This window comes from Rhamphochromis sp. 'chilingali' (genome assembly GCF_963969265.1).
Source record: "Rhamphochromis sp. 'chilingali' genome assembly, chromosome: 10".
NCBI classification, from domain to species: Eukaryota; Metazoa; Chordata; class Actinopteri; order Cichliformes; family Cichlidae; genus Rhamphochromis; species Rhamphochromis sp. 'chilingali'.
Genome location: NC_137937.1, coordinates 6758213 through 6770727, shown reverse-complemented (window position 1 = coordinate 6770727; position 12515 = coordinate 6758213). Strand labels below are relative to the sequence as shown.

Sequence of the window (12515 nt, the reverse complement as noted above, 5' to 3'; positions counted from 1 at the left end):
AGCATCTTTCACCCTGCTTTTATGTGCTGGATTGTCTCAGGGGCATTTTTACACAGCCTGCACCTGGGGTCTTGCCTGGTGTGATAGTCCCCAGCCTCTATGGATCTTGTGCTCAGAGCTTGTTCCTGTGCTGCCGTGATTAGTGCCTCTGTGCTGTCTTTCAGTCCAGCTTTGTCCAGCCACTGATAGGATTTCTGGATGTAAGCCACCTTCTCTATCTGCCGGTGGTACACACTGTGCAGGGGCCTGTCCTTCCATGATGTTTCCTCCTCTTTGTCCTCTTTCTTGGGTTTCTGCTGTCTGCATGCGGTCAGTTGGGGCCATCTTCCGGATGTATTCATGGATGTTCATTGTCTCTCCTGGACCGTGGTGCTGACACTCACTAATCCCCGGCCTCCTTCCTTCCGCTTGGCGTACAGCCTCAGGGTGGTGGACTTGGGGTGAAACCCTCCATGCATGGTAAGGATTTTCCTTGTCTTGATGTCAGTGGCTTCTATCTCCTCCTTTGGCAAACTTATTATCCCAGCAGAGTACCTGATCATGGGTAGGGCGTAGGTGTTGATAGACCAGATCTTGTTCTTACTGTTCAGCTGACTCCTCAGGACTTGCCTGACCCTCTGCAGGTACTTGGTGGTTGCAGCCTTCCTAGCGGCCTCTTCGTGGTTTCCATTTGCCTGTGGGATCCCCAGGTACTTGTAACTGTCCTCAGTGTCTGCAATGTTGCCTTCTGGTAGTTCGATCCCCTCAGTTCTATACCTTCCCTCTATTTGTTATCATCGGACTACACTTCTCCAGTCCGAACAATATTCTGATGTCGTTGGTGTATATCTTGGTGGTGTGTATCAGTGAATCGATGTCTTGTTCACTCTTGGCATACACCTTGATGTCATCTTTGTAGAGGAGGTGACTTATTATTTTCTATTTTTATTAAAGTTACAGCATGTAAAATCTCACCATTAGATGTCAGTAGATTGCAGATTGCAGTCAATTGCTGTCACTTTTCTTATCCCTCCTAATTCAAGTCCATAAACTGAGCTACAGTAGCTCTGCTCACTCTGCTAATTCTGACTGTTGTTCAATCTTGGTTTAATCTATTTTTTTTGCTTTTTGGACAAGCAAACTTACCGAAACGTCTTCAATCATATTGACGACATTTACCTCTCCCTTCAATAAACATCAACTGATTCAGCAGCCTTCATATATCCCGTTCCCGGACCTCTCTTCAGCAGCGCCGCTGGTGTAGTGGTATCATGCAAGATTCCCATTCTTGCGACCCGGGTTCGATTCCCGGGCGGCGCACGCCTCTTTTACAACGGCGATTAAATCTCAAGACATTTTTAATGTGATCAAAATGTTTGACAGTCAAATGTACCCTTTAAAATATTTAGACGTTTCATCGTGACTACTACTCACATAATATGATTTCCAGATGGCTCTATTTATTTTAGCGGATTGAGCAATGATCAGGAACTGAGAAATAAAAATGTGTTCCTCAAAGCCTGTATTAACCATACGTATAGAATAAAAATGCGGGGGCGCATCTTTGTGTGTGGGAGCAGGAGCGCTTGATTTTGGCTTAATTTCAGCGCGCAGGTTGACGCTGCTGACGCTGCTCCTCCGCCATCTTCAACTTCCTATTGTTTGCATCAGACTGAGGCTGTCTGCGGTGTGTGCCAGAGAGAGCAGAGTCGACCGCAGATATATTATTAAATAGTAGATTTAGTCTTTACGTTCGGGTCGCTAAGTTCAGCACAAACCATTTGTATGTCACTGGATTAAAGCTATCTCAGGACGAAACCACTGAACCTTGATGATGGAGGACGATCAACCCAGAACCTTGTGAGTATCAGCGGCCTTGTCTATGCCCTGGAACGGGAAGGCTTCGTCTAACTGCTGCGCGTCCGAAATATTTCCACGTTGTTGTTTCAATTAAAAGCCTTTAAACCTCGTCATTAAGGGTGTTTCATTTCTATTATTATATACTACAATTCATGGATGTAATACAACACACGTAGCTCCTTGTTTGTTGGGTTTATTTGGATAAATAGACGGAACCTTAATTTCCTTGCAAACGAAAGTGAATTGTTAGCTAATGCTAGCTAGCACCTCCTAAACATTCGAACACATCTAGCAAGTCAGTTCTTCGAAAGTACTCCCTTTTGCGTGCAATGATAGCTAAAATAAAACGCTTTGTTTTATTGATAGTGTAAACACTTTAGCGAAAATGTAACAACAAGGATAGTATTTTATAAAGTGTCTAGCTGCCAAGACACTTAGCTCGAGGCCCGTAAACCGGTTAGCGGTATCTTTAGCTAGCTGGCGGACAAGCCACGTCAACGCTCGTGGAGACGGCGTGGGACATCTCCAGTGAGGGGGTGAAATCACTGACTGTTTTTGTAAAGCACACACTGTCCCCGACAATGTTTCGTTCCAATTCATTTATGGCTTTTATGTTGCTATAATTCATTGTTGTGGGTTGTAAGCTAGCCTGGTTAACTAGCCTTTGTTTGCATGCTACTTCCTGTTTGACTAAAGCTCAACTCCCCCATCTCTCTCCTTTTGCAGGTATGTGGGGAATCTGTCCAGGGATGTCACCGAGCCCCTCATTCTGCAGGTCTTCACACAGATAGGCCCCTGCAAGAGCTGTAAAATGATAGTCGATGTGAGTGCTATTGTCTCTGCTGTATACAGTGTGGTGTGGCTGTCTTTCAGCAGTGGCGTGAGCGGTTATGGCGCTGCTTGTGGAAGTCTCGGCCAGTGTGTCATTTTTTTCTTCTTCTTGTAATCCATTATATCGGACCTTTCACATCCATCTATACTAGGTGATTTTTATTTTCTCTAGTGGTTAAATATTTGACTTAAAATCAGTCTTGATTTCCCATTAACAGACAGCTGGAAATGATCCGTACTGCTTCGTGGAGTTCTATGACCACAGGCATGCTGCTGCCTCATTGGCAGCTATGAATGGAAGGAAAATAATGGGTAAGGTAAGCTATCGTATCTACAGGGTGAGTGGGGATGGGTGGGCTGCTGTGGAAAATGTGAGGAAAAAAAAGTTATTTTTAACATGAAAGAAAAACTAGTGGATTTCTGTATTCCATATAATATTGATTAGATATTCTAAATGACAAGGGGTGGCTACTTGATCAACTGATGACAGTTTCTTTATATGATGAAAACTGGTTCCACCAGGCCACTCAGTCTTTATGTTGAGGAAATCTACATAGTTCTTTTGTTAAGTGTGAGCTCTCTGCTTTCAATATTTTAAGCAGAGTGCAGTAATTTAATACAGTGTTCTAAAACAGAGGAACTTGATAAAGCCCTACAATCTAGAACAATAGAGGAAATAATTAACATTGTAAACGGCAACATTTAAGAGACCCCAGGGGCTGATAAAAGAATATTAAAGTGGTGCAGGAATGGTGTAGTAATGAGTTCAGTGCTGGGACTTTAACCTAGAAGTCAAATAGATGTGCTGAGCAACCAGTCTGCTTAGATGAGATGTATGCATTATATTCTATTTGAATTTTTATTTATATTTAACATATTATATTAAATCATTCATTTAATCATTCATTGTTATATTGCGGGCTTTATAAAAATGCATAGCTTTCCTTAAGGTTATTGAAAGCCTATTTGGAGTCAAGATCAGCTTTAAAATAAAAAAAACAAACAATTAATTTAAAATTGGCTTTTAATTAACTTGTGTATTGGAGATTACCAGGTTTTACTGTATATTGTAAACATACTCCACCTGCCTTCTTTTTTTCTCCGCTCTTCTCACAGGAAGTTAAAGTCAACTGGGCCACGACACCAACCAGCCAGAAAAAAGACACAAGTAGTAAGTAAAACTATTTGTATATGAAGAAGTGAAGTTTTGAACTTGAACACACTAAAAGAGTCCCTGTGATAATATTGCTGAATAAGTACTGCAGAACGTAAGCATTTCATTTTTGATTGATTTTATGCTTATTTTGTCCTTCCTCTGTTAACAAACTGATAGCAATCAGCGGTCTCTAATAAGAACTAAGGTTCTTGGAAAGTATAAAGCTTGAAACAGAGTGTGTACTCTAATGCACAGTAGGGCTGAACGATTATGGAAAATAATCTAATTGCGATTTTTTTGCCCCAATATTGCGATTGCGATGCGATATGCGATTATTTTTTAAGGTATTTGTCTTCTGTATTATTAAACAAAGACAAGCAATACATCATATAGTATGGCCAATACTATATTACATTAATTTTAAACTGTTCTTTCCTGGAAGACAGACCTCTGTTATGATGACATGAGGTGATGCATGAATTGATGACTGACATTTTTATTTAACTTCTTCAATCACAACAGTATATTTGAACATACACAATAGTTTATTTTTAGCTTACAAACATCTGAGCATAAAGTGCTGACAAGGAACCCTGGTGTAAACATTAAATGATTAAAATGAAAGTCAGTACAATGTGCAGATTGCAGAAATATACATAAAAAAAATCAGTGGCTTTACCACACTCAGTTTTTCGACATCTGTGAACTACTAGACAGTCATTCAATTAAAAAATAATATTAAATAAATAAAACTAATAAATAAAAAATACACACATCTTACTGATCTCTGCAGTCAGTAACATTACACATAAAGTGCAAACATAATAGCAATTGTATAAACACACACACAAACACGCCTTTAAAGTTTAAAGGCGTGAAATTGGACGGTCTAGCCTTCTGATTAGCTAATCAGAAGGCTAGTTCTGATTAGCGTCACCGCTGTCTCGGTGGAGTTTAATAAACTCGGCCGTCTGCTTCTTGCTATCTAAAATATAACCAGACACTGGTGTAAATTCTCGACTGTCTCATATTTCTGTTTAATAAGTTTTCTGTTTGACGTTTAGTCAGCTGTGTGAAAACCAAGGAGGAACCCACCCGGGGGATTAATAAAGTTTTATTTTATCTAATCTAATAACTTTAATCTCAGCCAAACCGATTTACTCACGAACAAACAAAACACTGAAAAAAGCCCAACAATAACATTTTTAGGTTGTCTAAGTGACTTATATATTACGTTTAACCCGAGCAGCGAAACTCCGCGGTGATCTGAAAATGATGTGCCGGGAGTTGTGCCGTTCTCGGCCGCATCAGTAACCCTCGAGCTCCCGGCTAGCTGTCGAGCTGGTGGGTAGCAGACGCCTCTGAAAACGTCGAAGCACTTTTGCAAATATGGGATATCTTGATAAACCGAGCAGATATTTGATGTTTACACAACTACTTTCTCGCCTGAAAATATGTTAAAAGTTTATTTTGTGACCCAGAAAGATTAGTATGAGTAATTTTAAAACTTAGTAGCGGCCGCCATTGCTGGAAACTGGAGTTTGGCTGGGCCGCGCTATGAATTCTGGGATATGGTAGTAATTTGGACAGCCTTCGGCGCGTCGCTGTGACGTAATCGGTCTACAAATGCGGCCTCAGGAGGATGCAGCCCATGAATTGTATAATATAATCGCAGTATAATCGCAGCCTTTGCGGTTAGAAAATTGCACTTGATCATGTCGCGATATTATCGCAAATGCGATATATCGTTCAGCCCTAATGCACAGCGGGTCTAAACCACATTTTTCCTCCCAAATAGATCATTTTCATGTTTTTGTTGGCGACCTCAGCCCAGAAATAACCACAGAAGACGTCAAAGCTGCCTTTGGTCCATTTGGCAGGATATCGTAAGTTTCAAACTGTTTACTATCAAAGATCAAGTCTGGGTTAACACATATTGCCATTTAGATATATTGAGAAAAGAATGAAATAAATCTCAGGCAGAGGAGAGGGCCCATTGTCTTATTTAGAGACCTGCTAGTCCTCTTACAGCAGAGACTTCTGGTTGTGCTGAATGTTTGTGACAAGCTGCTGTTTGGTGATTTTTGTCTGCAGAGATGCTCGTGTTGTGAAAGACATGGCTACAGGGAAATCTAAAGGCTATGGCTTCGTGTCTTTCTTTAACAAATGGGTAAGTAGGCGTCATGTGAGTTTAATATTGCTGTTAATGAGGCTCGGAAACACTTTGTGTCTACGAATTCTCTCTCTCTCTCTGTATATTAACATTTTCACATAGATTGCTTGTTGGTTTGTTTGCAGTGCTTCTGCAGAGGTGCACTTTAGATTTCATGTTAAGACTCCCAGTGGATGAAATAAGATTATTTTTCTTCATTCCAGGATGCAGAGAATGCCATTCAGCACATGGGGGGGCAGTGGTTAGGAGGCAGACAGATTCGAACTAACTGGGCCACAAGAAAGCCTCCTGCCCCAAAGACCACCCATGAAAGTATGTTATACAGGATTTGTAAGATATGCAGATTTACAGGTGTCCTTATATGTACGGATGGATGGATTCATTAACAGAAGCTTGTCTTTTCTCACCAGATAACTCCAAGCATCTCTCTTTTGATGAGGTAGTGAATCAGTCCAGCCCCAGTAACTGCACTGTGTATTGTGGTGGAGTCAGCACAGGACTGACGGGTAATGAAATATATGAGTACCATTGACAACATAACTATGATAATTACAGCAGATCTGTTGCTATTCAGATGGATATGACTGCTCATATTTAAGCTTTTCGTTATTAGTCAATGATCTTTCAAACAAAGCAGGAAAAAACCCAAAACGCCTCACCCCTATACGAGTTTAACGATACACAAATGTCACTGCTCGGTATGAACTTTGGTTTTACATCATGTTCAGTACTGCAAGAAGATTGAAAAAGGGCATATTTTTACCTTATCCAAAACCGAATGAGCCATTAAATTAGTTAGTAGTTATGATCAGTGTGATTTCCTCAGTGTCAGGCTAATTAAACCCATCACTGTGTGAGCAAAGGAGACACTGGTTGTGGAGGAAGGCAATTTAAAACTCAACATTTATTTGGAGCCAACATGTAAAATAAAGCTTGCATAATGTCTGCCCAGCTTTCAAGCTAACGCTGCTAGCATCATGTAGGTGATAGACAAGAACTGGTCTGCTGCCAAAGTGAGCTCTTGAGCTCTTCAATTATTTCTTTCTTTATTTTCCCAATCCTATAGTGCAAATATGTTGATATAAATAGACCTCAGAGTTTAACTGTTTTGCTCAGGAGTCCTACTGATTTGTGGAAATTTTTAAGCATAATTTAGTTTATGAATTAATACATAAATGTCTTTACCCATGGTAGCCAAAGCTTTTTGCTGTTGGTTGTCAAATCTTTATTATTAAAATGAGTATATATTTATTAGTAAGCGCAGAGAGATTCAAAGAAGCTGCTCAAGCATCAGTGCATCTGCTAGAGTTCATAGTGAGTTTAACATAGTCATACATGCTTCATTTTAAATGCAGAGATTTAACAAAAAAAGAAAAGCATCAGTTTGTCCCAAAATAAACTTTTCAGATCGTGTTTACCTCAATGAAAGAGACATGTGATGTACTCTATAACTACACTGTAGGTATAGAAATACTATACTTTACCTTTTCACTGCTGGAAAAGGTAAAGTATAGCTACATAGCCCAGTCTGTTTATTAGTTTCTGCTTGTTGATTATAAATGTGCTGACCACCTGGATGTGGCATATCCACATGTATCCTGGGTAGCAGTTACTTTATCAGGACACAGCCCTTACAGAAACGGTCTCTAAGAGTCTCATTATTTATGTCTTTTAGAGCAACTAATGAGACAGACCTTCTCCCCCTTTGGACAAATCATGGAAGTCAGAGTTTTTCCTGACAAAGGATATTCATTTGTCAGGTATGTGGATGTTTTCTGTTTTCTTCTTCATTTCTTTGCTTGATCAAACGGTGATGCTAAGGTTTACAGCTGAAAGAAAAGGTTAATGAACTCTTTGGAATGAGCTTGATCCCCCGGCCCTGGTCATAATGATAGACAAGTGTAATTGTGATTACTTTTTGCAGCCTGGAGTACAGATTTTTACTTTGTTCTGTTCACTTTATTGCCCTGAACAGGGGAACTTGATGTGCACCAGTTAGCATGATTAAGAAGGAAAACACCAAAACACTTAACATAAAGAGAAAATATAAAACGGGTTGTTCCAGTGGGTTCATAAACTGTACTGCAAGAGCAGTAGCACTAAATGGAAGCAAAAAGCAGCACTGCTGTGGACACTGAGTATGTCTTAATGGTGTGACGTATATGCATCACATACACCTACAGATTTTGTTTACAGGTCTGTGCTGCAACACATTTGTATCAGTTCTAGTCCATGATGAATGTTAGATGTCTACTGTACTATTAGTAGTTTAGCCATTAATAGCCAAGGAATCTAATGGTTTATCCCCCTCTCAGTTTGCTAACAAACACATGCATTGTGGTCATCATTGCTGAGTGGATATTTATGAAATGATGTTCAGCGTTTCCTTAGTCTCTCTCTCTCTCCCTCTGTTTGTCCAGGTTTAACTCCCATGAGTCAGCAGCCCATGCCATTGTGTCTGTGAATGGCTCGTCTATAGAGGGGCACATAGTCAAATGTTACTGGGGTAAAGAGACCCCAGACATGATGAACTCCATGCAGCAGATGCCTGTGCCACAAGTAAGGGTCCTATGAACTGTAGTAAGAGGGACAGCATTACATAATGACTTGGTATGGCAAAGAACACCAAACAAATAGTGCTGCAGTATGTCTTGCTCTAGTTCAGCTCAAGTATCAGCTTTTTTGCTATATGAGGGTATGTGAGTGTTACAAAAAGTATGGGGATAATTGAGTATCCTGTACATGAAATTGATATATTTAAGATACTGTGATGTACTCGGGCAAGTGACCCATTGGCTTGTGTTATTGCAACATGGTCACGTGCAGGAGTCCCAAGCAGGAAGAAAAAGTCACCAGTAATGACCTCACAGCTTTATCTAATATTGTACCTGATATGCAAATAAGTGGTTAATTTAACAAATAAAAAGCCATGCCAGCTATGCCACTGTTAAATAGATTCTGCAAGGTTCTTTGTGGGATCTGCTGCTGTTAAACCATTCTGAAGTTATCCTTTTTTGTGCTATACCCTGCAGCAGAACAAGATGGGCTTTGCTGCAGCCCAGCCTTATGGCCAGTGGGGACAGTGGTACGGCAACGGGCCCCAGATTGGCCAGTATGTCCCCAATGGGTGGCAGGTCCCCACCTACGGTGTCTACGGGCAGGCTTGGAACCAGCAGGGCTTCAAGTAAGTAGCACAGGGCTCCTCTTCTCTGCCTCCTCCTACTCCAACACCATCAGTTCAAGACCAGGCCAGTGAGATCCAGCTTTGGCCACAGGAGGGAGCTATGACCTCCCTCTGCCTTCCAATGCCCCCCCCCCCCCCACCTCTTCCCTCCTTCCCTCACGAGCCTGCCAACTTCAGAAGATTGAGAAATAAACAGACCCCCACCACCAAAAAAAAAAAGAATCTGAACTCAAGATTTGAGGGTAATCATGTTTCAGTGTATAGTTACTGTGCACATAGTTCATCGTAAAACCTGAAAGCTTTTGTTCCAAAATGTGTTGTCACTTGATTTATAGCCCATAATGGCTCAGAGCATCGGACATACGAAAAACTGCTTAAAGTAAAATTTTTGAGTTTTTTTTTTTTAAAATGTAATTGACTAAATGCAAAAAAAACCCCCACATGCTCAGAGCTGAGGGTTTTTTCTTATTCTTTACTTGCCATCCTCTTCTTGGGATAGCTCGCCGATGATGAATCCATTTCACTTTCTGTGTACGGACATCTTCAATATTCTTCACTTGTTCCTTTTTTTGTTGTTGCATGTTTTGTTTTTGTTTTGATCTTTTGTTGTAGCTTTTTACATGTTTCTTTTTGATTTCACTGATTTTTTTTTTTTTTCCCCCTCACTGATGTTGTTTGTTATGTTGGAAATGTCGAATATGATGTGCAGGTTACCTTCTTTTGCTTTTATCTGGACAGTTTATGTGCAGTGATGTTTTGTGCACCCAAGATTAATAAAGGACGGGCCTCAAGTTGCTGATAATCTAACATGTGTGGTGAACAGCTCTCTAAATACTCTGCACTAAAGTGTCAGGCAGATGTGGGCTCAGTGTGTTTTGACTGTTCAGGGCAGTTTGTTCAGACAGAGGTTACACCTCTTGACTTGAAATTTGAAGATGAACTTTAACCTGCGTCTCCACGCTGAATCTCCACTCTGAACTTACCTTTAGTTTTATTGCCTGAACCACAGAAGCAGTAAAAAGAAAGCCTGTGAAAACCGGGTGAGAACTTGCTACTTTGTTATACTTTGTGGCCAAATTTAGAGAAATGAATGTGCTTGCACTGTCATCAGTCTGTAGGCTGCTTACAGCAGGGTTTGTAGTTACCAGCAGTTGGGAGGGGGGGTCGGGGGTTTAGCAAGGAATCTTTAGCTTGCTGGACTTAGCCTGTATGCTCTCTGTCTGCTTATCCACCCATGTATAATCAAATTCCTTTTGATACCCCCCACCCCAACCAAAAGCCCTCCACTTTTTTTTTCTTTTGTTTTGTTATTGTTTTCATCTAGCTTGAATCCCCACCCCCGCCCTTATAACCTCTGATAACTCTGTTTGCCTTCTTGTTCTCATTCTAGCCTGTCCAGATTCCAGTAGCTTTAATACAGACTATTCTTTTGGCTCCCTTTCGCCTTGTCTCTTCTAACCTGCTGGCATTTTGTCTTTTCTCTCTCTCTCTCTGTCTTTCTTTACCTCGTTTTTTTTGTTTTGCAGTCACTTACCGGCCAGTGCTGGGTGGACTGGCATGAGCGCCATCAGTAACGGTGGGGTTATGGAGCCTACACAGGGATTGAATGGGAGTATGCTAGCCAACCAGCCCGGTATGGGAGCCGCAGGATACCCCACACACTGATAAGTGGGCAGGGTGGGAGATTTGTCAACCATCAGCCTCTTGCTGGCTGTACGGTGCCCTGCGGGGCTGTGTAACACTGCCTCCATTTTGTGGCAGGACTGAGACTTTACTGGGATGTGGAATCTAATGAGAAGGGTGACTTCTGTGGAGATGTAAATGGGATTTCTTGGGGTGGGCTGAGGTAACAGGAGCCAGGGAGCAGCAGTTTGACCCACACAGGTATTTACACCATTTGTGGTAGGAAAGACTGTCCATGAACCAGGGCTCTTACCATTTTTAAGTTAACTGTAAATGAATTATAAAACTGTAAAGGAGAATCTCTTTTTTTCCCGGGTTTTACAGATTGCCTCCATTTTCACTTCTTTCCTCTCGACCACTGAGAGGTTTCTTTTTCTTTTTTCTTTTTTGGAACTGAGTCATGCTAAGTTATGATCCTTAATTATCTGAGGAATGGAAATTTGTTCTAATTTTCTCTTGGATTAAAAACAATTGCAGGGATTGTTGCCACTGCTGTTTCTCTGTAAGGGCAGATTAATATTGCACAGTTCTTTCCTCTCTTGGATTTCCCAGAAAAATTTGACTACCAAGAGCATTTTTCTTTTTTTCTTTTCTTTTTTGCATTCCATTTCTCCTTCATATCTTTCTGACAGCCTCAAAACTTTTTTCGCCACGTGTAAATAGCCATCCATTCATTTGAAACGATGTAAGTAAAATGCTACTGTTAACTGTGGGTGCTTGCTTTTCATTTTTTGTTTTGATAACTCGACAGTTAACTCGAACATTGTACGTAGCAGAGTGGCACTATCAAAGGTGACACTGGCACAGTGCAACACGCGACTCTTCCATGCAGGGATAAGACAGCATTGCTATGCAGTGCATACTTTAAAATTTAACACAATTCAAACGTTAAAGTGTGAACATGTTTGACACTTCTGATGTTTCTTTTCTTCTTTTTTTTAAATATCTATTGAAACGCCAGTATTTTATATCAGACAAATCTGAGTGTATTCAGCTTTACACTTGCTCTTTTTGCCAGAGAGATGGAGAGGCCTACATTGTGTAACTGTTGCCTTATAGAGCTGGTTTCTTTTAGCTGACAAGATACTCTTTTTAATTAGGCAGTGCCTACAGACCTTTTCAGACCTTTTTGTTTCGAAAGGTGTTAGTCCTGAGAACTGATGACTCTGCTACTGTAATCAATGTTTTCTTGCTTTGTCCAATTAAAATGCTAATGCACATAAACCACACTTTGTGTTTGTTTCCCCCCCTTTGTTTATTCGGTCATATTAGAGCATCAAATGGAAATACTGCATCTTGGCAACTGTGTCCAAAACTCTAAGCACATCACACGAAACATCTGTAAAAGTCTTGCTGCTTATAGCCTGCCAGTACGTGACCATATTTGTTAAGAAGAAAACCTGCTGATCTGTATCATGGCGCAGTTCAGCCAAATCTTTTTTTTTTTTTTTTTTTTTTTTTTTTAAGCCACCGGCCGCTTTAATCTTCTAACATCTGCAGCCTTGTGTGTTTAAGACATTAGATTCTGTCCGGCTGAACCAGAGGAACTTTATTTGGTGCCAAAGCGCACAGATAACAGATATCTCACCAAAATGTAGAAACGTGGTCAAACATAAATCAGGTCATGTGATCGCAAAACCCTTAATGGC

At 40.7% G+C, this 12515-nt stretch overlaps 1 protein-coding gene across 2 annotated transcripts; it reads left to right on the top strand.

Annotated features, from left to right (window-relative positions):
* Positions 1 to 1624: 1624 nt before the first annotated feature.
* LOC308403623 (cytotoxic granule associated RNA binding protein TIA1-like) lies at positions 1625 to 12095 on the top strand. 2 transcript variants are annotated; one of them, XM_080893209.1, is made up of 12 exons: positions 1625 to 1839; positions 2566 to 2662; positions 2889 to 2987; positions 3787 to 3841; positions 5625 to 5712; positions 5921 to 5996; positions 6203 to 6311; positions 6410 to 6505; positions 7675 to 7759; positions 8420 to 8558; positions 9035 to 9183; positions 10710 to 12095. In XM_080893209.1, the coding sequence occupies exons 1-12, from the start codon at positions 1811 to 1813 to the stop codon at positions 10846 to 10848; spliced, it is 1161 nt and encodes a 386-aa protein (XP_080749335.1). In that variant the 5' UTR covers positions 1625 to 1810; the 3' UTR covers positions 10849 to 12095. The 2 variants fall into 2 exon arrangements, with proteins under 2 accessions (XP_080749335.1, XP_080749334.1); XM_080893208.1 differs by having other exon boundaries at positions 1626 to 1839; positions 9032 to 9183.
* Positions 12096 to 12515: the final 420 nt, after the last annotated feature.

Bases quoted from the DNA above. Each gene is read 5' to 3' on its own strand.
- LOC308403623 (XM_080893208.1), top strand. From the start codon at position 1,811: ATGATGGAGGACGATCAACCCAGAACCTT. The intron at 1,840-2,565 runs GTGAGTATCAGC...CTCCTTTTGCAG, and splicing joins GACGATCAACCCAGAACCTT to GTATGTGGGGAATCTGTCCA. The intron at 6,506-7,674 runs GTAATGAAATAT...TATGTCTTTTAG, and splicing joins AGTCAGCACAGGACTGACGG to AGCAACTAATGAGACAGACC.